This window comes from Entelurus aequoreus, linkage group LG05 (genome assembly GCF_033978785.1).
Source record: "Entelurus aequoreus isolate RoL-2023_Sb linkage group LG05, RoL_Eaeq_v1.1, whole genome shotgun sequence".
Lineage (NCBI taxonomy): Eukaryota > Metazoa > Chordata > Actinopteri > Syngnathiformes > Syngnathidae > Entelurus > Entelurus aequoreus.
In genome coordinates, this window is record NC_084735.1 from 63507663 (window position 1) to 63534947 (window position 27285).

Below are 27285 nucleotides of genomic sequence, written 5' to 3' on the forward strand. Positions count from 1 at the left end.
CTGTTTATGTTGTCTGTGATTAAGTGTCTGTTTTACAATTTCAGAGACATTTAGGAATTGTTATTAAAGAAATATTGTATATTTTTAAGCTATACAACAGGGGTCACCAACCTTTTTGAAACCAAGAGCTACTTCTTGGGTACTGATTAATGCGAAGGGCTACCAGTTTGATACACACTTAAATAAATTGCCAGAAATAGCCAATTTGCTCAATTTACCTTTAACTCGATGTTATTATTAATAATTAATGATGTTTACACTTAATTGAACGGTTTAAAAGAGGACAAAACACGAAAAAAATTACAATTACATTTTGAAACATAGTTTATCTTCAATTTCGACTCTTTAAAATTCAAAATTCAACCGAAAAAAAGAAGAGAAAAACTAGCTAATTCGAATCTTTTGGAAACAAATTTTAAAAATAATTTATGGAGCATCATTAGTAATTTTTCCTGATTAAGATTAATTTTAGAATTTTGATGACATGTTTTAAATAGGTTAAAATCCAATCTACACTTTGTTAGAATATATAACAAATTGGACCAAGCTATATTTCTAACAAAGACAAATCATTATTTCTTGTAGATTTTCCAGAACAAAAATTTTAAAAGAAATTCAAAAGACTTTGAAATAAGATTTAAATTTGATTCTACAGATTTTCTAGATTTGCCAGAATATTTTTTTTGAATTTTAATCATAATAAGTTTGAAGAAATATTTCACAAATATTCTTCGTCGAAAAAACAGAAGCTAAAATGAAGAATTAAATTAAAATGTATTTATTATTTTTTACAATAAAAAAGGAAGGAATTTAAAAGGTAAAAAGGTATATGTGTTTAAAAATCCTAAAATCATTTTTAAGGTTGTATTTTTTCTCTAAAATTGTCTTTCTGAAAGTTATAAGAAGCAAAGTAAAAAAATTAATGAATTTATTTAAACAAGTGAAGACCAAGCCTTTAAAATATTTTCTTGGATTTTCAAATTCTATTTGAGTTTTGTCTCTCTTAGAATTACAAAAGTCGGGCAAAGCGAGACCAGCTTGCTAGTAAATAAATACAATTTAAAAAATAGAGGCAGCTCACTGGTAAGTGCTGCTATTTGAGCTATTTTTAGAACAGGCCAGCGGGCTACTCATCTGGTCCTTACGGGCTACCTGGTGCCTGGGGGCACCGCGTTGGGGACCCCTGCATACAATATGTACAATACTAGCATGTAGCATTAAAGGTAACATTAGTTTATACACTAGATTACCGGCATCCAGTCAAAAGTAAAGCATTTTTCCTTCCTGGTAACGTCTTAATAAACAATTTTAACTAAATATTTAGCTCTATTTGAGCGACATTAAAATGCAATTTAGTTGCTACGACAACTTAATAAGATACAGTAGTTCGATGATGTATCGCCGTAGTTCACCCCACTACCTGTAGAGCGCGACAGCAAACTGAGAGCGTCATTCAGTTACATCCTGTAACAATAGAAGAAGAAAACGGTACGTCTTTAAAACAGCCCCCCGCCCCCTACAGTACCTCAAAACAAAGGTAAGCGCTGACTTAAGAAGGTTTTAACAAGTATAAATCAAGTCACACACTTGTACATATGCAAACGTTCCAACAGCGTACGTTTAATATATTTGATGCGAAATATAAGGCTTTATACAATACATTACGAAGTAGCAGGACATGCTAAGTGACTGTGAGTGCTAACTTTTATGCTACAAACAAGCGCCCTTGTTTGGAAGTAAAAGCACGATGGTTGCTGTTGGGTAACCTTTTAAAAGCTATGCGCATTTGTGATCGTGGCATAGAGTTTGTTTACAACACGGTGTCATTGTGCATTTTTAATTACATTTGATGTGGGTTACTATGGTGTGTCAACAGCAGTGGAGGAGAATGGACGTCCTCACTCACATCCTCACTGACCCTCTTGACCTTAAAGAGGAAGAAAACGGTCAGATCACTGAGGAGTGCATGCTGGGTAACTGCAGGGTCAGCCTCCCGGAGGAACTACTGGAAGACGTGAGTGATGTGCAATTTAACTCTTCATATGTCACAAATGCAGAGGACAAATTTCGCCACATCTAGTGTGTGTGTGACAATCATTGGTACTTTAATCTTTAATCTTAATCAATGGATGTGTTGTTAAAATGTATCTACCAATGTTTCTCATCAGCCGGAAATATTCTTCTCTGTGGTGAGTGGGAGCACATGGACTGAAGTGCTTTCAGAGTCCCAGAAGCAGCACCTCAGTCAGTTTTTGCCCCAGTTTCCTGACAACAACGACACCGAGCAGGAAAGCACTATCAATGACCTGTTCAACAACAGAAACTTTCATTTTGGAAATCCCCTTCATCTCGCACAGAAACTTTTTAGAGGTATTTAACAGTCTGATCAATCAACTCTCTATTCTAAAATATTAGTGATGTTTTTCTATTTGCTCATTATCTAAACAAATCTAGATGGCTACTTCAACCCTGAAGTCGTCAAGTACAGACAGTTGTGTGGCAAGTCTCAGCAAAGACGACGGTTGTACTCTCTCCAGCAATACTACCACCGACTGCTGAAACAAATCCTCGTCTCCCGAAAGGTGTTTGGTTGCAGAATAATAACCACAATCCTACCCATCAGATGGTTGTAATATATGTCTTCATGCTGTAGGAGTTGCTAGATTTTGCAGTTCACAACGGTCTGGACTTTCCGCCGAAAAGGAAGCATCAGACAAGGAGTCACGCTGAAATACGTGAGCAAAAGGTTAAAAGAAGACTGAGACGCATTTTAAAGGAGGTTAAAACGGAGTGCGGCGACAGCAATGCTTCATCTGACGAAGACGGTCAGTCTGTTTTATTAATTTTTTCTTTTAATACCTTTCTGTTACAATACTTTACAAGCTGAGCAGCCTTACTCTACTTACCTACATTGTTACTATTTTAATGCATGTGCTAATATTGTAGATCTATCCCTGTGGACACCGGCTCCACAATCCCCCTCCTCTCCGACACCCAGTGTCTCACTCAGAGTTCTGCCCAGTCTGTCCACCCAAGACATGAAGACTACTGGTAATTTGGCTATTCACCCTCCTGGCATATTTTCTTGAAAAAAAAGTGTTATTTTGTACAGAAAAAATCCAGCTTGGAGAACAGGACTTGAAGGTCATGCTCCAAAACCATCGGGATAAAAGAAAGCGACAACTGGTAAGAAATGTCTAGGAATAAAGTACATTTGGTTAGAGCACAATATTTTTTATGTATCGGTCAATATCGATATGTTTAAAATAAATATCAATATTTTTTGTCATGTTCAGATGTTACATTACTAATAAGTGAGATGAGATGACATCAGAAGGTTATTTTAATTGAATTCTGTATTTTTTGTCAGGGGCTGAACATGTGTACTAAAGTCAGTACTTTTATAGCAGACCTGGGTATTCTGCGGCCCTTTGTACGTCCCTGTCCGGCCCGCGTGAGGCCAATCATAAATTACAAAATACATTTTAATAAGTATCTATTTCGAGTGTGCAATACAACGGTGCTGCTTTTGTTTTGAAAAGCGTTATTTGTATTACTTCCGTGTGGACGTATGCTCGTGCGCGCAGCGGCAATCACAAATTACAAAATAAATTAAAAAAAACATCTATGTCGTGCGTGCAATACAACTGTGCTGCTTTTATTTAGAAAAGTGTTATTTATGGGCGTATGTCCTGTGAGTGAAGGCGCACAGCGACAAGTGATGCCCGGTTATCCCTGAGACGCTAAAAAAAGAAAAGTTGATGACGAATGGCGTGTTTTCAACAAGACATGGACTGCACAGGTTGCTGTGTTTAAAGAATATAGTGTAACGACCTGCTGAAGTTGATGTTGTGATTTTGAGTTGCGGAAATGAGGAGTGAGGATAGACGTGCGTGTGGAAGGAATGAGATACGTTGAGCTGTGTTAGTATAGGTTGCTCAATAAAAGTTTAAAAAGAGCGTCAGACTTGGTGTGCACTTCTTCTGGACGCTACAATTGGTGTCAGAAGTAAAACTTTGTGCATACTGCCGCTGCTTAATTGTGTGCGCATACTGCGCTGCTTGTGTGCTCAGCCTGCTACGTCATCGGGAGGTACGTGTCACGATGTTTCCTGGCGACTTTGTCAAGATTGAACGGGAGGGAAAGGACATTGAGTGGGGACTTAATGGTGCCGGCAGCACTGCAGATGTCTGTGTGTATCCCGGACGTGAGAAGCTCGTCGCAAAGAGAGAGAGAAAGGGAGGAAGGAGAGAGAGAAAGGGAGGAAGGAGAGAGGCAGCGTCTACAGGTGCAGCGCACTCTGCTTGGCATGGGGGAATTCCGCCCTCAATGAAGACTCCCAGGTTTGATGGCAAGGCGAACTGGGAGGCATTTCATCCCACTTCTGCCACCAATTGTAGCGTCCAGAAGAAGTGCACACCAAGTCTGACGCTCTTTTTAAACTTTTATTGAGCAACCTATACTAACACAGCTCAACTTATCTCGTTCTTTCCACACGCACGTCTATCCTCACTCCTCATTTCCGCAACAGCAACGCTTCCTACTTCTTCGCCAATCACCTTACAGGCGTGCTACATTCACAACAAAGAGGATGCAGGATAAAGTGACAGAAATTTAAATTTTTGCATTGTATTATTCATCAGGAAGTGGTGTAAGAAAGTGTTAAAAATAAAACCATCAAAAGCCATCTGCTTTTGTATAAAGATAAGTTAGGTTGAATGAAAATATTATTATTATTATTATTTATCTTACGGTATATCAAAAATAATTTGAGCAAAATTTAATTGAAAAATTGTCGGTGTGGCCCCCCAGCAGTGCTCGGGTTGCTCATGCGGCCCCCGGTAAAAATTAATTGCCCACCCTTGTTTTATAATCACCGACCAAATTCCCTCAGTTCTACCATACCATACCATACCATACCAACTTTATTTATCGGGTATTGATTCATGTAAAATCAAACGGTGCCATATTTCGATACCTTTATCTACCGGGTATTGATTCACGTAAAATCAAACTGCCATATTTCGATACCTTTATTGCTCAAGATGTCACGCCCAGATGGAGACTAAACACCAACTCAAACAGTCACTCAAGCAGAACTCAGAGCAGACTTAATTAAGCTGCTTCTAGATATTATTGCAGTTTGCATTGCCAACAAAACAAGTATGCTTGACAGAAAACTGATTTTGAATATGATATACCGTATTTTTCGGACTATAAGTCGCAGTTTTTTTCATAGTTTGGACTGGGGTGCGACTTATACTCAGGAGCGACTTATGTGTGAAATTATTAACACATTACCGTAAAATATCAAATAATATTATTTAGCTCATTCACGTAAGAGACTAGACGTTTAAGATTTCATGGGATTTAGCGATTAGGAGTGACAGATTGTTTGGTAAACGTATAGCATGTTCTATATGTTATAGTTATTTGAATGACTCTTACCATAATATGTTACGTTAACATACCAGGCACGTTCTCAGTTGGTTATTTATGCGTCATATAACGTACACTTATTCAGCCTGTTGTTCACTATTCTTTATTTATTTTAAATTGCCTTTCAAATGTCTATTCTTGGTGTTCGGGTTTATCAAATACATTTCCCCAAAAAATGCGACTTATACTCCAGTGCGACTTATATATGTTTTTCCCCTTCTTTATTATGCATTTTGGCCGGTGCGACTTATACTCCGGAGCGACTTATAGTCAGAAAAATACGGTACACACATTGTACTTGTAATATATAGGGATGCTATGATCTGATTCCGATACCAATCATCCATGTGTGAGATCGGCCAATACTAATTAGTGACTGATCAATCGGCATACTTCCTAGTAATGTATCATTATATTGATGCACAGATGATATGTTGGGCAAAACATACCCGAATGCGACGCCATTTCTCCATAAATTGCGAAATAGATGAAAGTTATGCTAAAATAAAAGAACGACCGTCTACTCCACGCTAAAAACAAGACAACATTTATAGTTATACAACGCATAAACTCCCTTCTGAGACGTTTTTGAATTATTATGAACATTTTACCCTTTTTGGTGGATATAATTTGTCCTATCCCCACTATTTTAAGCCGCTACTATCACACACTTCACTCGGCCAAGTCTCATGACAGAGTGAGACCTCTTCTCACCTTGGCTATATATTACCTTCGTGCTGCAGTCGTCTTACATCTAAAGAATGTTGAAAAATGAATACTGTCCAGGAAAAGTTATTTTGCAATATGTATCGCTATCGTTTATCGGCCAACGCTAGGTGTGGTGATCAGTTACTCACCAATGATTCCTCTCTTTAGGACCATCCTGACTTGATGACCTCAGACATCCATCTCAGTGACATCCTCTCCAGGGCCAATATTGGTCGCAAAGCAGCGTTGCGTGAGTCAATTTATTCCAACACAGTATCGCACAAAAGTGAAAATGTAAGATCCAGCAGTTATAATTTCAAGGTTGTACAGTATACCGGTACTATTAAAGTACCACGGTACTAATGAATTTAAAAATGGTACTATACTGCCATTGAAAAATACAGGTATTTTGTTTTTCACCCGCATGCTGCCGAGCGGCAGTGACGTTGCTGAGCCGAGGCACATGTTGAGTGTGTCAGTATGCACACACAGAGTGCATAAAAGCAGAAATAGTGTGAAGAGGAAAAATGGCAACAAAAAAATAAAATCCCTAGAATTCTACTTGTTGATAAGGAGGGTACGTGAAGCGCATTATAGAGAGGTATTTGGGTTTCAAAACTAACGATAAAGATGACACTTTAAACACGCCTGCAGTCGTCTGGGGGCGGGCTTGTCGGGGGTTGTCCCTGGGGGCCGGGGGGTACGCAGCAGGACCTGTGGGGGGACGGGGGAGAGGTGATCGGCTGGTTCTCAGTGGGTGGTTAGAGTATATACACACTTGTGTGTGTGTATATATATATATATATACAGTACATATATATATATATATATATATATATATATATATATATATATATATATATATATATATATATATATATATATATATATATATATATATATATATACATGTGTGTCTGTGTATACCTTATCCCCTATATAATATGTGTGTCTGTGTATACCTTATCCCCTATATAATATGTGTGTCTGTGTATACCTTATCCCCTCCTGCTCCGGCCCAGCTGCGCCAAATAATAATCTAAATCCATTTAATAAAGCCAAATACAAATAAGGCAACAAGAGAAGTATTCCACACTTTTTTGTAAAGTAAATATGTACAGCCGATATGGGCATCTACTGTACATCCACAATATGATTGGCCTGAGTAGCTGGACAGGACAAAAAAGAAAAAAAAAAGAGCAGCGCTTCAAGTGCTGCTTTAAAACATGCCTCGCCGAAGGTTGCAATAAAGTATTACAATCTTTGCTTCAAACTTAGGTAAACATTTAAATAAACATCAAGACCTGCACACAGAGTTTAAAGAATGACAGGTAATGTAATTAACTATGTAGATACGTAGACGCGCACACAGCTTTTTGCCAATTACAGTATTAGCGCAGTCAAAACCGCTCACGTAGCGTAAACTAATGCAAGTGAATGGACTGAATTTTGTAACAAATTCCTACAATTTGTGTTTTATCTTTAACAATGTGGTTCTATTCTAATCTAATCCTAGATTCTAGCAGGCTATATGTAATATGGAAAATTGTAAATTGTTCTGTGAGTGCAATAAGAAACATACAGTATATTCAGTGTATCGTAAGATTTTCTGTTCAGATGAAGCCAATAATGAAGTTTTTTTTGGCCACTTTTATTTTGAAAAGTATCAAAAAGTATCAACATACATTTTGGTACCGGTACAAAGTATTGGTATCCAGGCAACCCTACAAGCGACACTGCTATAGAAATTAAACATGGATTTAGAATAGTCAGTGTACAGCTTGTATAGTAATATAACTAAAAATAACTCAACTAAATGTTTTCACCAGCACTCTTTGAGCTGTCTCTACCCAAGAAAAAGATCAAAGAGGAGAGAAGGAAGAAGAAAATTAAGACAGTAAAAGTGGAATTAGAGGACCCTTGTGACACTCTCGCTTCGGAAACCCCGTCAGTTCCCCTGGCAAACATCAACTCCCTGACAGACACTCCATCTACACCACTGGCCAACATCAAGGAGGAGTATGTTTACAAAAGAGCTGATTCTGTTGGACGTCACAATTCTGGGAAGTAACCGCCATTCTTGCAGGATTCTGGAAGAGCCTCAAAGCAGCCCGGTAGTCGTTGAAGAACTTGCTATCAGCTTCTTCAGCTTGTTGGAGACCATCTTGAGGGCGGAGCATCTCACCAGCACTTCAGTGGTACAATCTACGATATATTCTGCTCACATGCATGTTAGTCAGTGAGTTAAACCCCAAGTTTGTGTGTTGATCTGCGCTCAGTTGGAGGAGAAAGTTCAAATGTGGCAGTTGTCGCCTGCCAGTGCGCTCAACGTTTGGTTTTCTTCTGCCTCCTGCTGGTCAGAATTGGTCCTCCATGCGCTGCAGTTTCTTGCAGGCGAGACCAAAGGTGTGTAGACTTGTAGAAACAACCACGCTGAGTTAAAATTAATTATACAACTTGGTGGAAAAATACCTATACAAAATCTAATTTTTTGTTCTCTACTATACTATATTTTTCAGAAGGTGTAATGGCTCTCCCAAGTGGTTTCTTGCCATTTGTGGAATTTGTTGATGAAACACAGCAGTGGAAGTGGATCGGTAAGACGGATTTATAAATTGATGCTGTGATACACGTCCATGATGATAATGGGGCTTTTTTTAGGCCCCACCCACGATACAGAGAAGGACCTCATTGCACTTTGTCAACTCTGGTTGGACTCCAAAGATTTTGTTGTCAAGGTATTTCATAAAAACACATATGGTTGCACAATTAAGACAATCTAAATTATATAAATTTGTCCAACGATAAAGTTTTTAATACTATCATTAAGGGTGTCAAAAAAAAAAAGATTTTCAAATGAATAGTGATTTTTATTTGTAACAATTCTTAATCGATTCAAAAATATCAAAAATCAACTTTAAAAAATATATATTTTTAATCTGTCCTGTCGAGCTGCTCAGGAAAATCATATTGTTGATGTACAAACCCCAAAACCAGTGAAGTTGGCACGTTACATCGTAAATAAAAACAGAATACAATGATTTGCTAATCCTTTTCAACCTATATTCAATCGAATAGACTGCAAAGACAAGATACTTAACGTTCGAACTGGAAAACTTTGTTATTTTTTGCAAATATTAGCTCATTTGGAATTTGATGCCTGCAACATGTTTCAAAAAAGCTGGCACAAGTGGCAAAAAAGATTGAGAAAGTTGAGGAATGCTCATCAAACACTTATTTGGAAAATCCCACAGGTAAACAGGCTCATTGGGAACAGGTGGGTGCCATGATTGGTTATAAAAGCAGCTTCCATGAAATGCTCAGTCATTCACAAAAAGGATGGGGCGAGGGTCACCACTTTGTCAACAAATGCGTGAGCAAATTGTTACACAGTTTAAGAACAACATTTCTCAACGAGCTATTGCAAGGAATTTAGGGATTTCACCATCTACGGTCCGTAATATCATCAAAAGGTTCAGAGAATCTGGAGAAATCACTGCAAGGCCGAATACCAACATTGAATGCCCGTGACCTTCGATCCCTCAGGCGGTATTGCATCAAAAAGCGGTATTGCATCAAAAAGCAACATCAGTGTGTAAAGGATATCACCACATGGGCTCAGGAACACTTCAGAAAACCACTATCAGTAACTACAGTTGGTCGCTACATCTGTAAGTGCAAGTTAAAACACTACTATGCAAAGCGAAAGCCATTTATCAACAACACCCAGAAACGCCGCCTGCTTCGCTTGGTCCGAGCTCATTTAAGATGGACTGATGCAAAGTGGAAAAGTGTTCTGTGGTCTGACGAGTCCACATTTCAAATTGTTTTTGGAAACTGTGGACGTTGTGTCCTCCGGAACATAGAGGAAAAGAACCATCCAGATTGTTCTAGGCGCAAAGTTCAAATGCCAGCCTTTGTGTTGGTATGGGGGTGTATTAGTGCCCAAGGCATGGGTAACTTACACATCTGTGAAGGCGCCATTAATGCTGAAAGCAAGACAATGCCAAGCCATGTGTTACAACAGCGTGGCTTCATAGTAAAAGAGTGCGGGTACTAGACTGGCCTGCCTGTAGTCCAGACCTGTCTCCATTTGAAAATGTGTGGCACATTATGAAGCGTAAAATACGACAACGGAGACACCAGACTGTTGAACAACGTAAGCTGTACATCAAGCAAGAATGAGAAAGAATTTCACCTGAAAAGCTTAAAAAATTGGTCGTCTCAGTTCCCAAACGTTTACTGAGTGTTGTTAAAGGAAAGGCCATGTAACACAGTGGTAAAAATGCCCTTGTGCCAACTTTTTTGCAATGTGTTGCTGCCATTAAATTCTAAGTTAAGGATTATTTGCAGAAAAAAAATCAGGTTTCTCAGTTCAAACATTAAATATCTTGTCTTTACAGTATCTTCAATTGAATATAAGTTGAAAAACATTTGCAAATCATTGTTGTCTGTTTTTATTTACAATTTACACAACGTGCCAACTTCACTGGTTTTACTTTAGAAAAGAGACGTGTGGGATACTTCTCTCGTTGCCTTATTTGTATTTGACTTTATTAAATGTTTGGGTATAATTTTATTAAACAAAACAAGTTTTCTTTTAAGTAATATAGAAATGTATTACAGCTGTCTATTTTATGGAGGAATGTAGTGAACCATAGAACTGCCGCTCAATATTATTAAAAAATATGGATTTTGAATCGAATCGTTACCCATAAGAATTGGATCAAATCTAATTTTTGTGGTGCCCAAAGATTCACATATTGTGATAATGCATATTAATGACACATTCTAGCTCAGTCCTGCAAATTTGACAGCGACAAACGAACGGATACGTCCTCTACGCAATATGTAGCATTCTTGCTTACAGCGAATGTCTCCACAGGGCAAAACCCCTTCTAAGGCTACGTTCACACTGCAGGGTCGGATGTCCAATTCGGTTTTGTAGTCAAATTTGATCTTTTTACGTGGCCGTTCATATTACAATAAAATAGTGAACATTTTCTGAAGCGAATTATTGCGCGTAGGAGATTTAGAAGAAATTTAGAAGAAAGAGGGCAAGTATTTTGGCTCTGGCAGTTGTACGGGATATTTTGCTTTGATGTCTCAAGTGCGTGTCTGTGGGTGAGCAGTTGTAGACAGGAGTGGTGGAACTTTCATTTGAGTTCCTAAAACATATTATTTTCACCCGATTTCTGCGCCGTTGTCAACTGTTTATTTTGTAACCGCCTAATTTGGCTAAAAATTATGGCGCTTATCCCTTTTTGATGATGTTCTGGTCGGATGAATGGGACCTCAGCGCGGGAGGGTTCACATTGAAGACGCATCGCATATATATCCGATTTATTTCCATGTACAAAAGATGCCTGGGTCATATATGAAAAATTTGGAATTGTACTGTTCTCACTGAACTAAAAAAATCAGATACAGGTCACATATGTTCCAAAAATATGGAATTGACCTGCATTATGAATGACTCATTAGTCAGCAATCCTCTGTATCGGCAAAAGTATCAAGTATCATCGCTGGAGGACGAGGAATAGCTAAACATGCTGCACTACACACCGTAGGAAGATATGCTAACTGCTAAGATAGAGATCTTGAAAGTAAACAGGTAGGCGGTCAATATGAATATCGACAGTAATGATACCAAGTGTCAGGAATATAGTATCAGTATACTACAGCGGTAAAAGCGAAACTTTTTACGATCAAAAATATTTTGTTATTTTTTACAAACTCAGGAAATAAGTCCCTCAACACAGGAGGGGTTTAAAGGAGAACTGCACTTTTTTTTGTTTGCCTCTTGTTCACAATCATTAATAAAACATATTTCTTAATGCATTCTAACTTGTAAAATGTATTACATTTATGTATTACATTTATTTAAAATGTAAATTAAAGTGCGCTTACAGCGGAGCCAATCGGCGGTCCTGTATTTCGACCATAAAATCCAATAAATAACCATTCAAAAACCGCCAACAATACTCCATTTACATTATGTGACTTGAATATTAACCAACCATCATTTACATCATCACACATAGACAATACATGCTCTTGTTCACATGTCTTCATTTGTAAAAAACAAACAAAAAAAAACAACATAATTTCAACAAACACACCTCACAACAAAATGCTCTCATGCATGAATTAATATATATTAAAGGCCTACTGAAATGAAATGTTTTTATTTAAACGGGAATAGTAGATCCATTCTATGTGTCATACTTGATCATTTTGCGATATTGCCATATTTTTGCTGAAAGGATTTAGTATAGAACAACGTCGATAAAGTTCGCAACTTTTGGTCTCTGATAAAAAAAAACCTTGCCCCTACCGGAAGTAGCGTGACGTTGTCAGTTGTTCACTCCCTCATATTTTCCAATTGTTTTCAATGCAGCAAGAGCTATTCGGACCATTACCCCATTAATTTGAGCGAGGATGAAAGATTCGTGGACGAGGAACGTTAGAGTGACGGACTAGAATGCAGTGAAATACATATTTTTTTTTGCTCTGACCGTAACTTAGGTACAAGCTGGCTCATTGGATTCCACACTTTCTCCTTTTTCTATTGTGGATCACGGATTTGTATTTTAAACCACCTCGGATACTATATCCTCTTGAAAATGAGAGTCGAGAACGCGAAATGGACATTCAGTGCCTTTTATCTCCACGACAATACATCGGCGAAACGCTTTAGCTACGAGCTAACGTGATAGCATCGTGCTTTAACTGCATATAGAAACGAAAAAAAATAAACCCCTGACTGGAAGGATAGACAGAAAATCAACAATACTATTAAACCGTGGACATGTAAATACACGGTTAATGCTTTCCAGGCTGGCGAAGGTTAACAATGCTGTGCTAACGACGCCATTGAAGCTAACTTAGCAACCGGACCGCACAGAGCTATGCTAAAAACATTAGCTCTCCACATACGCCAGCCAGCCTTCATCTGCTCATCAACACCCGTGCTCACCTGCGTTCCAGCGATCGGCGGATGGACGAAGGACTTCACCCGATGCGTTTGGCGGCCCGGAGACGTAGGAAGTCAAGGTGAGGTCGCCGGCTAGCGCGTCTGCTCTCCAACAAAGTCCTCCTGGTTGTGTTGCTGTAGTCCGCTGCTAATACACCGATCCCACCTACAACTGTCTTCTTTGCATCCTTCATTGTTCATTAAACAAATTGCAAAAGATGTCCAGAATACTGTGGAATTATGAAATGAAAACAGAGCTTTTTGTATATGATTCTACGGGGTACCATAACTTCCGTTTAACTGACTACGTCACACGCATACGTCATCATACCGCGACGTTTCAGCCGGATATTTCCCGGGAAATTTTAAATGTCACTTTATAAGTTAACCCGGCCGTATTGGCATGTGTTGCAATGTTAAGATTTCATCATTGATATATAAACTATCAAACTGCGTGGTCGGTAGTAGTGGGTTTCAGTAGGCCTTTAAGTTGACATGTGGGTCAAACATAGTGCCCACCTCAGTGACCGTGTGAGCAGCTTCGATTGCTCCAAACCACTTTTTAAGTTCCACTTAGAATGAAGAATGATGTTTGACTTTTCAGGTTTGTTGTGAGGTCGTTCCATTCCTTTATCATTTTGAATGAAAAGGTTGATCATGCAAAAGAGGTTTTACTGGTACATATGGGTATGTTACACTGCCCTCTGATGGAGGCTCGTGTGTTTCTTGTAGTCGCAGTTGGTGCAGTGTTGTTTAGGATTCTATGGGCCATTCGTATTGATGCTAATCTTTGAATGTTGTTAAAATTTAACAGTCTATATTTTTAAGTACTAAACAGTGATGGTGTTGTGGTTTTCGGTCAAGGATTTTTAGCGATTGTTTGTGCAAGGTTTAGCGGCGCCGTGATCACTACCGTGTGAGCCTATGTTTACATCATCATCATGGAGTAGTCTGCTGATTTCTCACTTCCTTGGTTTCTGGAAGTTGACAATAGATCATAGATCATGCCCCTTACATGGACAGAAGAAGTCTGTGGACGTATTCCAACAAGTTAGTACACTTTGACTGCCGTTTAGAACCCAAAAAGGGCGAGAACGACACGAAAAGACGCTTGGTCCCCTTTTCCTAATACCCCCAGCATAACCCCTCCTAATGACAGCAGACATCGTACAATAAGTGATTTTTAATTTTGTTTGTTGGCTCTCGTGGAGTCTGTAGTGAGTAATAATCAGTGATGAAGACAAAAAAAAAAGCAAAAGTTGTGATGTATTTTTAAAATGAATGCGCCGTGTATGCTCAAAATGATCAAAATACGTAAATATTAAACGTTATTATAAATTTACTTCAATGGAGGTGTTTGGTTATTTTTAAGGGCTTTGAAGGCGGAACTGCACAGCTCCCATAAGATCCATTGTAACCAACCTTTAATATTTAGAATGCAAAAAAAAAAAAAAAACGTCTCTTATAATGATTGTGAACGATAGGCAACATTCCAAAAAAAGTGCAATTCCCCTTTAAGTACATCCGGGCACTTCTGGGTTTCAGGCTATGGTTGAGAGCCCCATTAGGCTACTGTTTATTTACCTAAATCAGTGCAGATTTGGGCGTATTTTGAAAGGTTTAGAGCAGTGGTTCTTAACCTTGTTGGAGGTACCGAACCCCACCAGTTTCATATGCGCATTCACCGAACCCTTCTTTAGTGAAAAATAAAATTTTATTTTTTTTCAAATTCAAGACAAATTTATATCTTTTTGGTAACACTTTAGTATGGGGAACATATTCTAAGTAACAAATACTTAATTTACAGTTATTTGGTTAGGGTTATAATAAGGCCATGCCGAATAAGGCATTACTAAGTACTTAATTATGACTAGTTAAGAGCCAATATGTTACTAATTTGCATGTTAATAAGCAACTAATTAATGGTGAATATGTTCCCCATACTAAAGTGTTACCATGTTTTTTACTGGTGCATAAAATGAACCGTGCATGAACATCACCTTGATCAAACAACAAAACCAACACAGTGCATAAACTCACAACAAATTACACACTTGCAAACCAGTCAGCTGTTGCCGTATCCATAATACGCCGATAGGGAGAAGTTTGTATTTACACGATGAGTCGGGTGTGCCTCAGGGGTTCCGTCGAACCCCTGAGGCCGACTCACCGAAACCCTAGGGTTCGATCGAACCCAGGTTAAGAACCGCTGGTTTAGAGGCAAATATAAAAGCGATCATGAAGGAAATATTTAAAATGGGATGGATTGGATTTTTACACTCTCAAGAATTTTTATTTTTTTAAAGATTTAAACCATGTATCATCACCGAGGGATTACTGCTCTCTACGACCTCACTTCATTTGACACTCAAGTTATTTAGAGAAGAAAAGATTGGAGGCACATCATGTCTTTACATCTGGAAGGGTCCACAAATGAATCAGTAAAAGAAAAAAATTCACTTATTCGTGCATTGCTAAGTAACGTATTTGATTGACATAACGAGTGCCGTGCTGCTAAGATTGTGAAGCTAATGAGAGAAAGGATAAGTTTGCTTCCAGTTGATTTCCTGCTACAAATCTCAGACAATTCATGTCTGCAGTTTTTATGGTGTAAAGTTAATATTTTGTCTCCTTATTTAGCTATTAATGTCTCTGTTATCTAGCGATGTCAAGATACAGTATATGCTGTTGAGCCTACGAGAGATTTATTCATCTAGTTTATTAATACTATTAAGGATATGTTCTTGATGCTAACGAATAACACCAAAGATGCTGTAATGTGGTCAACGTGTTGAATAAAGCACTTGGCTTTCCTGCGCAACAACTTAAGCTTTTAGTTTCTGTTATGAAAATCGAGAAAGAAAATACGGTGGATCGGACCAACAATTACAATAATTATGATTAAGACTTAACATGACGATAGTTTTTTTGCACAACCAGTTCTTAGTTATATTTAGGCATAGCAACCACAAAAGAACACAATGTGATCTTTTGTCCTTTCTTTACATGTAATTCTGTTCTCAAACACTACTAATGTAGTAGAGAATAAATGAATAAACTCGAACACAGAAAGTTTCTCAAATAAATCACATGTTTAAACAAACATTTTACAAAGTGATTGCTGCAGACACCAGCATGGTCCAGTTTTATTCCAAAACATCATGAAAGTGATATTTTTAAGAGCTATTTCCTTCAACAAACTTTTTTTCCCTGACTTTATTACCTTTATGAACCACTTCTTTCGCTTCTCTTTATTTGAATGACTGGAACACCCAAGAACAGAACAGCAATACAGCATTTTCTGCTTAAACTCTACACTCACTCTCACTTGTTTTAATGCTACGTTCAAATTGTTTGACCATCGTGTGAATTAAGCTGCAAAGAAGTAAACGGATATGACGTCAAATGCAACCCAGCTATAGTAGGAAATAATTAAAAAAATGTATATTGTTACACCGCCATCCTGTGCTTTTGTTTGATTATAATTGTGATCAAAAGTCATTCAATGATTTTCAAAATGTATAGCCAATACTGGTCCTTTAACTACTCGGTTACAGAAGAATACATATTACGTAAGGGTAGATAAAAACATGTTGCAACAGTAAAATAGCAAGTAGATTAATAACAGTTTTAACATGATACAACTGGAAATGACGCAATGTTACTGCATATGTCAATTTAATAATAATTAGGAGCCTGTGTAACCCGTTTTGAAATGGTTCTATGATCATTTACATACCAAATAATATATTGTGATGGCCATATCGCTCATCCTTACATACAGAGATGATAATACATGTACAATAACTGTTGTTGCATGTTATTGTTTTTTTAAACGGCATCTTTTCCGCCCACAGACAGAAAGTGAAGAACCCTTTGAGATGACACCCCCAATGCCACGAGTGTAAGTCTCAATCTATGTAAATGCGAAATATTGCAAAAAATATATTAAGAGCGTACATATTTTATCAACAGGTCTACTGATTATGTGGTGAGACCCAGCACAGGAGATGAGAGACAGCTGTTCCAAATTCAGGTAGCTTTTGCTATTTAATGTGCCTTGTATTTTTGGTGTTTGTTTACAAACAAGCTAACATTTCTTTGATTTGTGTTGATTAGGAGCAGCAGAGATACAATCAACCCCACAAAGCTTTCACGTTTCGGATGCATGGCTTCGAATCAGTGGTGGGTCCTGTTAAGGGAGTGTTCGATAAGGAGATGTCGCTCAACAAAGCCCGGGAGCACACTCTGCTCCGCTCAAACCGCCCGCCTTATGTCACCATCCTCTCTCTAGGTCAGAGATTTTCTATGTTATGGCTTCAAGAGTGCGTTTCAAGCAACCCTCTTTTCCCGTTTTGTAGTGCGGGACGCAGCAGCCCGGCTACCCAATGGAGAAGGAACTCGTGCAGAGATCTGTGAACTGCTCAAGGACTCGCAGTTTCTTGCCCCTGACGTCACAAGTGCACAGGTCAGAAAGGCGTACCACTTTGTCTTTTCATGACATCGGCGATAAACAGGCTTTTTCTTATGCCATGAAGGTGAACACAGTTGTCAGCGGGGCGTTGGATAGATTACACTATGAGAAAGATCCCTGTGTCAAGTACGACATCGGACGCAAACTGTGGATCTATCTTCATCGCAGTCGCAGTCAAGAAGAGTTTGGTACGCGACAAAACACACACTATATTTAAAAAATAAGGATTCTCCTTACTAATTTAAGCTAGAGACGGGATTTATGACTTTTTAAAGGGAGTCAGATCTTGAGGAGCCGTTCAAAAAACAAGCTTGTTTTGGTTCTTCTTTCATTTTTTTATTAGTCAATGAAACAATGACTGGTAGTAGTATTAAGATAAGATGTAGTTTATAATTATTTAAATTCATACTAATATTGATTAATTTCTGGTAATTATTCTGAAATCCTAGTGATACACTTATTTATTTTCAATCCATCCATCCATCCATTTTCTACCGCTTGTCCCTTTCAGGGTCGCGGGGGGTGCTGGAGTTTATCTCAGATGCAATTGGGCAGAAGGCGTCATTTATTTTAATTTACAAAAATCACACAGACTGTTAATCCATCTAATAAAAGAAATTAGAGCAACTCCAACCCAATCCCATCTTAAAATACTTAGGATAGACTTTTACGTTGCAATTGAGCAGATATATGATTACAATATTATTAAATACAATACTAAAAAAACATAAACAAAACATTTATAATGGTAATGGTATCAAAAATAGTGATTTAAAAACTATACAACAACAAAAAAATTTAAACAATATTTATCATTATTATTAGTACTTATTTCCATCACCGTCAGAGCCAATAATAAAAGAACAGTCACAGTGACTTACACTTGCATTGCATCTCATAAACGTGACAACCAAACTGTGGCCGTTATTCACCGCAAGAAAGAAAGATTACTATATACTATACTACTCTACTAAAACAAATATAATGGATGCCATATTTTGCCATATGACTCATTAACCTAATGTAGTTTTTCTACCGATATCATCTCCATAACTTGTGTATAGTAGTCGATATTAGTTGGATTATCTATAAAATTTTTTCCAGTATTATTGTTTTTGTTATGATGCATATTGACTATATATAGTTGTGTTTTCAATGTAAACACTCAATAAGGTGGTACCATATCCCCATGCTTTGACAGTTACATCACTATTTTGAATTTTCTAAATAAAAAAAACAACAACTTAATAGCACAAAAACATTGTAACATTACATAAAAAATACACATAAGTAAGAAAAAAAATATGTAAAAAGTATAAATAAAACAAGATTAAAAATCTGGACATTATACAAAATTGTACTATCCTACCTGGTGTGTGTACACCTAAATTACTTTACATATCCACGTTGGAACAATGAACCAGAAAAGTGAATCCAAATGCTGCTGCATTTCCTTTGACTGACTCAATGGCACACATGCAGCGTGGGAATTTGTTGGCGCTGAATCGGCATGTGCAGACAAAAAAATATCTTCTAAACGAACGGCTCGCAACTGCAAATCAATTGTCATCATTCAATTAATAGAGATGTAGAAAAAGACTTGATTCGTTCACGAACACCACAGCTCTACTTGATGCTATGAGAGACGTATTATTAGCTACTGAGACCTTGTGAAGTTAAAACAAATAGATTAGGAGGTTGTCTACAGCCAAAGCTGTCAATGCCAATGTTTGACAATGGTGCTAACTAGAGACTACAGTTATTTGCAATTGTAGACGATAAGGGGAGACTGTGTACTTGAATAGACGCATTAATTGGAGCTTTTACTCAGTGGCGGATCTCACTATGACACCACTGCAAACCATATCATACAAAACGACATAATTAAGTCACCGTAGATGTTGCAATAATTTGTTTGCGCTGTTAATGGTTGTCTTCTAACCTACCCAGAGAGGATCCACCAAGCTCAAGCTGCTGCTGCAAAAGCAAGAAAGGCTCTGCAGCAGAAGCCTAAACCTGCATCTAAGCCCGTGAGACAACTAGCCTCTCATTTATTAATTTTCCTACTTGGAAGTCATTGCAAATATGTGTCCTCTACTGTCAGAAATCTGCAAGCAAAGATGGAGTTAGTAAAACATCTGGATGTTTGGAAGCAGGACAGGATATAGGTTCTGGACCCTTGTCCCCAACCCCTTCTACGCCTACTTCAAACACACTGGGGACCCCAAAGTCGCCTTTACCCTGTGCAGCCACCACACCAACAAAAGCTGCAGTCCCTGATGCAATCAAAACTAGTACAGGGTTCGTTTTCATTCTTCTCGTCACACACAAATTTTCATTCAGTTACCTTGAAATACATATTTTCCAGCGTCCTCCTCATGTCGCAGCCATCCTTGCCTCAGCTGGGTTCCATCATACCCACCAGTCAGGCTGCTCCGGCTGCACCACAGCCTGTCACTTCCCAACACGCGGCGAGACTAGTGAGTCACCTGGCAGCAGGCTCCCTCCCCCAGGTGAGGGTGGTCTCTGCTCAACCTGGACTGGGCTCTCCAGCAGGAAGTCAACAGGCTGCGTTGGTCCATCAGAGCCCTCATCAGATCAGGATGCCGGTGTCATTGGCGGCAAAAGGCATCTCACAGGTAAAAGAACAAATTCGTTTTTAATTGCCTGAAACATATACCAAATATATAAGTACCTCCGTGTGTGTGTCATGTCACAATAGGCAATGGTGTCGGTGCCTCTGAGGGGCCAGCCTGGTACTCCAGTACAGATGCCGAACACCCTGTCTGTTTCCACGGTAACTGTGGCCAGACCTCAGGCTGAGTCACCTGGCAGCAACCCAACAACAACGCCTGCTGTGCTGCAAGGAATATCCAACCCAAACCTCAAACAGGTACGCAAGTTAACTGCCACTTGGAGATGTATTTAACAATATGTTAATTGTTGTGGGTGTATCTTACAGAGGTGGCCATCTTATTGACATATATTTATTTTACACATATTTGAATGTTCTTATGTTGCAATATAAGCCAACCCAATGATTCGAAACCCTATGTGATCGATGATTGATTAATTTGAGTAGGATCACGGTGATCAGCTGTTTGCATTTACACCTCGATCAAACATGGCGGAAATGTCTGTTAGAAGATACCGCATTAGTAAACAGTAGCAAAGTCATATTCGGCAACAATCCACCTTTATTGACCGTGATCGTGTGTCTGTGTTTGTGTATATAAAGAAATATGACTAATCAATCAATCAATCAATGTTTATTTATATAGCCCTAAATCACAAGTGTCTCAAAGGGCTGTACAAGCCACAACAACATCCTCGGTACAGAGCCCACATACGGGCAAGGAAAACTCACCCCAGTGGGACGTCAATGTGAATGACGTGAATGACTATGAGAAACCTTGGAGAGGACCGCATATGTGGGTAACCCCCCCCCCTTCTAGGGGAGACCGAAAGCAATGGATGTCGAGTGGGTCTGACATAATATTGTGAAAGTCCAGTCCATCGTGGGGCCAGCAGGAAACGGGTCAGCAGCGTAGAGATGTCCCCATCCGATGCACAGGCTAGCGGTCCACCCCGGGTTGGAAGCAGAGTAGAAAAGAAAAGAAACGGCAGAACACTAGCATATAAGTTGAAACACAACATTGAGAAACAGCAGCAACTTCAGTGACAGACTTAAGTTTCACTATCTGCTGCAGTTTACCAGTAATCATGCCTCGGAAGCAAATTTGCAGGCACTGACGGAATGTGTGAGTGACTGAAGAGATTTAACACACCCACTAATTTAATCAGAAAAATGCATTTTTATATCTAAATATTCTTCACTCAGACTTTTTGTTTACGTGTCTGCAAAGATTCAACTCCTCAGATATAACATGTACTGTATTTTTCGGACTATAAGTCGCAGTTTTTTTCATAGTTTGGCAGGGGGTGAGACATACTCAGGAGCGACTTATGTGTGAAATTATTAACACATTACCGTAAAATATCAAATAATATTATTTATCTCATTCACGTAAGAGACTAGACGTATAAGATTTCATGGGATTTAGCGATTAGGAGTGACAGATTGTTTGGTAAACGTAAAGCATGTTTTATATGTTATAGTTATTTGAATGACTCTTACCATAATATGTTACGTTAACATACCAGGCATGTTCTCAGTTGGTTATTTATGCGTCATATAACGTACACTTATTCAGCCTGTGTCTATTCTTGGTGTTGGATTTTATCAAATAAATTTCCCCCAAAAATGCGACTTACCGTATTTCCTTGAATTGCCGCCGGGAATATAGTATTCGCCTGCCTAGAATTACAGCTGGGTCAAACTCGTTTCGCAAAATATTTAGCATATGCCTAGAATTTCCGCCGGGTCAAACTTCGCACGTCACGAGTGACACTTCCCCTGTCATCATTTTCAAAATGGAGGAAGCTGATTTCAGTAATTTGAAATCGCTTAAAGGGAAGAAAAATATCAATATTGTGTTATTATATACCGGTAATTGCAATTCTTATTATTAATATTATACGTTTGTAGTGGTGGAGAGCTGACTTTTTGCTGTTGGAGTTGCGTCTTTCAAAGCGCTTTATTTTAAAAAACCGGAATGCCTCGTTTCACCGCCGGGTCAAACTCGTCACGTCACGAGTGACACTTCACCTTTCAAGGCATCATTTTCCAAAATGGAGGCTAATTTCAATAATTTTAAATCGCATAAAGGGAAGAAGATACAGAGCTATTCAGTAGGATTTAAGGTCCAAGCTGTTGAATATGCTAAAAAGAACAGTAAGCAGCTACCATATGTTTTATTAATATACCGTACCTGCGTGTGTCAAATATGAGTCATTAAATGACTCCCGCCTCCTGGTGGTAGAGGGCGCTAGTGATCCTTCTTGCGACTACCGGTACTGCAGAAGACCGGTGCTGCAGAAGAAGACAACAAGCAGCAACAAGGAAGCGATCGCTTGCTTGCACTTTTAACATGGAGGATTACATATCTAAAATAAAACAGGTTTCTAAACTGGACTTTCAATCGAAGCAGGAAGTAATAATTAAAGGAATATCTCCATCGAGACAGAGAGACTTTTAAAACTGAAGAAAGATAAACGATGCTTTTGATCAGAAGCAGCTGCGCATGGACTCATTTAAAAGTAAAGGTAAGACCATAATAACGTTTTTTTTAATTAAATGTGCTTTTCATGATAAGGTAAGCGCCGGAGTGAGAAGAGGTTTTAAAATAATTAGCGCATGCTTGCCTATACCGCATGCTTTTGGTAAGCGCAGGAGTGAGAAGAGGTTTTAAATTAATTAGCGCCCCGGCGGCTGTTCAAGGAAATACGGTATACTCCAGTGCGACTTATATGTTTTTTTTCCTTCTTTATTACGCATTTTCGGCAGGTGCGACTTATACTCCGAAAAATACGGTACTAAAACAACTCTGCAGACACTGTGTTCAAATCAATCAATCAATAAAAGTTTATTTATATAGCCCTTAATCACAAGTGTCTCAAAGTGCTGCACAAGCCATGACGACATCTGCGGCTCAGATCACAGATCACATCAGGGCAAGAAAAAACTCAACCCAGTAGGCACAATGTGTGATAAAAACAATTCATGAAGCGCTTACAAGGGCCAAAATTAAATTAGTAAATATAATATATTAAATCATTAATTGTAATTTAAACTTTCATGTATTTAATTATAATCATAATTGACACATTCAAGTAATTTTTAAAAGATGTATTTATTCATTTAATGCTGTCCCATTTGACCCTGCATACATGTCTTGTCAAATCATCTTCCGATTTAAAAAATCTCAAATTATTTAACTTTTGAAACAGCGCCTTATGCTGGATTCAAAGCTGCATCTCTCTGCAGATAGCGCCATCAAACCACTTTCAATCAATCAATCAATCAATGTTTATTTATATAGCCCTAAATCACAAGTGTCTCAAAGGGCTGTACAAGCCACAACGACATCCTCGGTACAGAGCCCACATACGGGCAAGGAAAAACTCACCCCAGTGGGACGTCGGTGAATGACTATGAGAAACCTTGGAGAGGACCGCATATGTGGGTAACCCCCCCCCTCTAGGGGAGACCGAAAGCAACGGATGTCGAGTGGGTCTGACATAACATTGTGAAAGTCCAGTCCACAGTGGATCCAACACATCAGCGGGAGTCCAGTCCACAGCGGGGCCAACAGGAAACCATCCCGAGCGGAGACGGGTCAGCAGCGCAGAGATGTCCCCAACCGATGCACAGGCTAGTGGTCCACCCGGGGTCCCGGCTCTGGACAGCCAGCACTTCATCCATGGCCACCGGACCTATGCGACTCCCCCTCGCAAGGGACAGGGGAGAAGAGGAGAGAAGAAAAGAAACGGCAGATCAACTGGTCTAAAAAAGGGGGGGTCTATTTAAAGGCTAGATTATACAAATGAGTTTTAAGATGGGACTTAAATGCTTCTACTGAGGTAGCATCTCTAACTGTTACCGGGAGGGCATTCCAGAGTACTGGAGCCCGAATAGAAAACGCTCTATAGCCCGCAGACTTTTTTTTGGCTCTGGGAATCACTAATAAGCCGGAGTTCTTTGAACGCAGATTTCTTGTCGGGACATATGGTACAATACAATCGGCGAGATAGGCTGGAGCTAAACCGTGTAATATTTTATACGTAAGTAGTAAAACCTTAAAGTCGCATCTTAAGTGCACAGGAAGCCAGTGCAAGTGAGCCAGTATAGGCGTAATATGATCAAACTTTCTTGTTTTTGTCAAAAGCCTTGCAGCCGCATTTTGTACCTTTCAATTAAAGTTACCATAAAAGATTCTTTATAGCAGTGGAAAGTAATCTGCAATCAATCATTTCTAAAGTGCCAGTGAGTTTTATTTTTGTTATAAGACAGCGTTTTGAGGGAATATTTGCAGACATAATTTTAGGGAGGATGGATGTTTATAACAATAACCTCATGTAAGTGCAGGTGATATATAAGGTTGAGTACGGTATCTCTTTTTACTGTCTTTTACAGTTTCTAGGTGCTTGTATTGGATCTAAAGTGTGGGTGTACTGATATATTTCATGTATTGTTTTATTTTAGATGTCCATCACAGGCCAGCTAGGAGTGAAGACTCAAGGAGCAGCAGGAATTCCACTCACCGCCACAAACCTCCGCATCCAGGGTAAAGATGTCTTGCGTCTTCCACCTTCCTCCATCACCACAGACGCCAAAGGTCAAACTGTCCTCCGAATCACCCCGGATATGATGGCGACTCTCACCAAATCTCCAGTCGCGACAGTCAAACTGACTCCTGATTTCCTAAGCACCGCAGCAGCAGGTGGCAACAAGAGCATATCAGCCACTCTTCACGTGACACCCCCACACCCGTCCGCCTCCGCCGCATCCTGCACGGGGGAGGCCCTCAGCAGTAAAGCCACACCAATGGCTTCCACCCTGTTGAAAGCCGCAGGGGACACGGCCATACGTCTCATGCCCACGTTGGCCGTCACTATGGCGGACCAGAAATCTCGCACCTTCTCCACCGTCACCTCCCCAGACAAGAGCAGCACCACCATCCGTATCATGCCGGGCCTTGGGGTGATCCCACAGAAGCAGGGTCAGACATTAACGCTGGCATCCACCAGTGCCAGCAAGCCACCCACGGTGTCCACCTGTGCCAACGTCATGACCATGGCCGCCAACGTGGTGGCCTCTGGAGCCTCCTCTCCTCTCAAGCTGGGAACAGCCACTGCCACCATGGTCAACACACAAACAGTAAGAGGATTTATTACCATATCATATATTAATTTTTTTTAAAAATGTTTTATTGTCAATACAAAATGTAAAACTTCATGCACAGCTAAAACAAATTCCTAACCCGAATACATATACAAAAATAAGCAACACGTTATCAACACAACTACACTACTTTGATATTCTTTTTATATTAGTGCAACTTTAAACTTAAAATGATTAAAATATATATTTCGATGTTAATAAATTGTATTAATATAGTACTTCTCACAAAGTGCTTCACATAGTTAAAATACAAAGAGTACAACCTAATATCAGCATACAGCATGGTGCAACAGAAACATTGCAAATAAATAAAATAAATATATTGAATAATAAACAGGGATAACGGAACATTACAGGAATGGTAATGGAACACACACTTAAGTGTTTTAACTGTCTTTTAAAAAATGTCCACTGTTACACTGGCTTGCAGTAGTGAGTCTTTGCCATCACAATGGCAACCAACTCATAATCCAAAGCTAAAACATATTGGGGGACCAAGATGTAAAAATACAATCTTAGTGTTCAGCCTAAAATGATGTTTGTTTTAAAATATATGTGGTATAACATACAGTACCAGTTCTATTGGCTTGGCTTTAAATGTAATTCCACTTCGCAATGGAAGAGGGAGCCCTAGTGCAAAAAAACCTCACTAAGACCTTGTTTTTTTAAACAGCATATCATTGGTCAATTGACAAATCACTTTGAAGTGGTCACCAAGAGGGAGACTAACTAAATCCTTTAGGAATCAGATTAGCGTGTATTTTGATCTTTAGCAAGTATTTTCTTTGAACAAGGCTTTATTTTGGCCTGGCCATAGGGGAAGTTACCTGCACGGATCACAGTTCCTCTTTCTGTCCTCAACCAACCACTGAAAAGTAAAAGCGTGGTGACTACACCTATTGTGAAGGGAAGTCTCAACACAAAGTAAGTCTGCACTGTATTTAAAATATTTTTTTTTTGAGTCAGGGGTGCATACTTACACTTTTGTTTTCCTGTGCAGCATCAGCAGCCTGGGGAGGAACATCATACTGACCACCATGCCCGCAGGCACAAAGCTGATCGCTGGGAACAAACCAGTCAGCTTTGTCACGGCACAGCAGTTTCAGCAGCTCCAGCAGCAAGGACAGGCCACGCAGGTTTACATTGCAATTTGCATCTCATGAATATTCATCAAGCAAATACTGGACCTTGCCTCCACAACTCCTTCTCTCATTTAGGTTCGCATCCAGACGGTTCAGGCCCAGCAGCTCCCGCAGCACATGGCAACAGCTTCTCCTAAATCTGTCTCAACAGTCGTCGTCACAACGGCCCCTACACTAAAATGTCCGCCTGATCTTCCACCTGCACCTCAATGATTTAGTCAACTGTTTTATTTGTGTGGTTTTGCAACATCTTAGTGTGTTATAATATTTATGTTTGCCAATGTTAATTAATTTCCTTACTTTCTTCGACTGCAGAACATTTCATTTTTTGTAATAATAAAAGAGAAATATGTTAAATTATGAAAAACCTCAATTATTAAAGCTCACACCTTTACCCCAAGTAATGTTTATGTTTAGTGTTTTGGACTATAATAAGATAAGAAGGCTTTTTTTGTGTCAATCACATTTTAGTTAGCTGTGAAAACAATTAACAAAACTACAAAAAAAAATATATATATATATTTCAGCCACTATTCCTCCTCTGACTCTTCAAGTAGAGCTTTCTCAGAACTTGCGGTGGGTGATGTCTTCCGCAATACTATCTCGATGTCTCGGTCTCTTCTGGAGAATCTCCTCATGGTGCTTTTGGAAGGAAAAAAAAAAAAGCAGGTTAACCATGTTTTAATAGACACAGTAATGGACTTCAAAGCCATGCTGAAACGTATTGTTTAAAACTTGGCAG

At 39.0% G+C, this 27285-nt stretch overlaps 2 protein-coding genes across 4 annotated transcripts in view; one reads left to right on the forward strand and one right to left on the reverse strand.

The window, feature by feature from the left end:
* The first annotated feature begins 1434 nt into the window (after positions 1-1434).
* LOC133650879 (nuclear factor related to kappa-B-binding protein-like) lies at positions 1435-26955 on the forward strand. 3 transcript variants are annotated; one of them, XM_062048614.1, is made up of 27 exons: positions 1435-1537; positions 1877-2014; positions 2169-2189; positions 2262-2370; positions 2455-2582; positions 2654-2825; positions 2947-3051; positions 3098-3186; positions 6316-6397; positions 7977-8166; positions 8234-8345; positions 8427-8553; positions 8667-8744; positions 8809-8885; positions 16981-17027; positions 17099-17159; positions 17243-17417; positions 17485-17591; positions 17662-17785; positions 19548-19627; positions 19702-19898; positions 19966-20236; positions 20320-20490; positions 24703-25377; positions 26219-26325; positions 26402-26537; positions 26619-26955. In XM_062048614.1, the coding sequence occupies exons 2-27, from the start codon at positions 1889-1891 to the stop codon at positions 26754-26756; spliced, it is 3705 nt and encodes a 1234-aa protein (XP_061904598.1). In that variant the 5' UTR covers positions 1435-1537; positions 1877-1888; the 3' UTR covers positions 26757-26955. The 3 variants fall into 3 exon arrangements, with proteins under 3 accessions (XP_061904598.1, XP_061904596.1, XP_061904597.1); XM_062048612.1 differs by having other exon boundaries at positions 2169-2370; positions 26619-26954; XM_062048613.1 differs by having other exon boundaries at positions 2169-2370; positions 3113-3186; positions 26619-26954.
* LOC133650880 (transmembrane protein 45B-like) overlaps positions 26586-27285 on the reverse strand; it is a 30428-nt gene continuing 29728 nt past the window's right edge. The window contains exon 6 of the mRNA XM_062048615.1: positions 26586-27185. Within this exon, the coding sequence (XP_061904599.1) occupies positions 27074-27185 (112 nt within the window). The 3' untranslated portion in view covers positions 26586-27073. The remainder of the gene's footprint in view (positions 27186-27285) is intronic.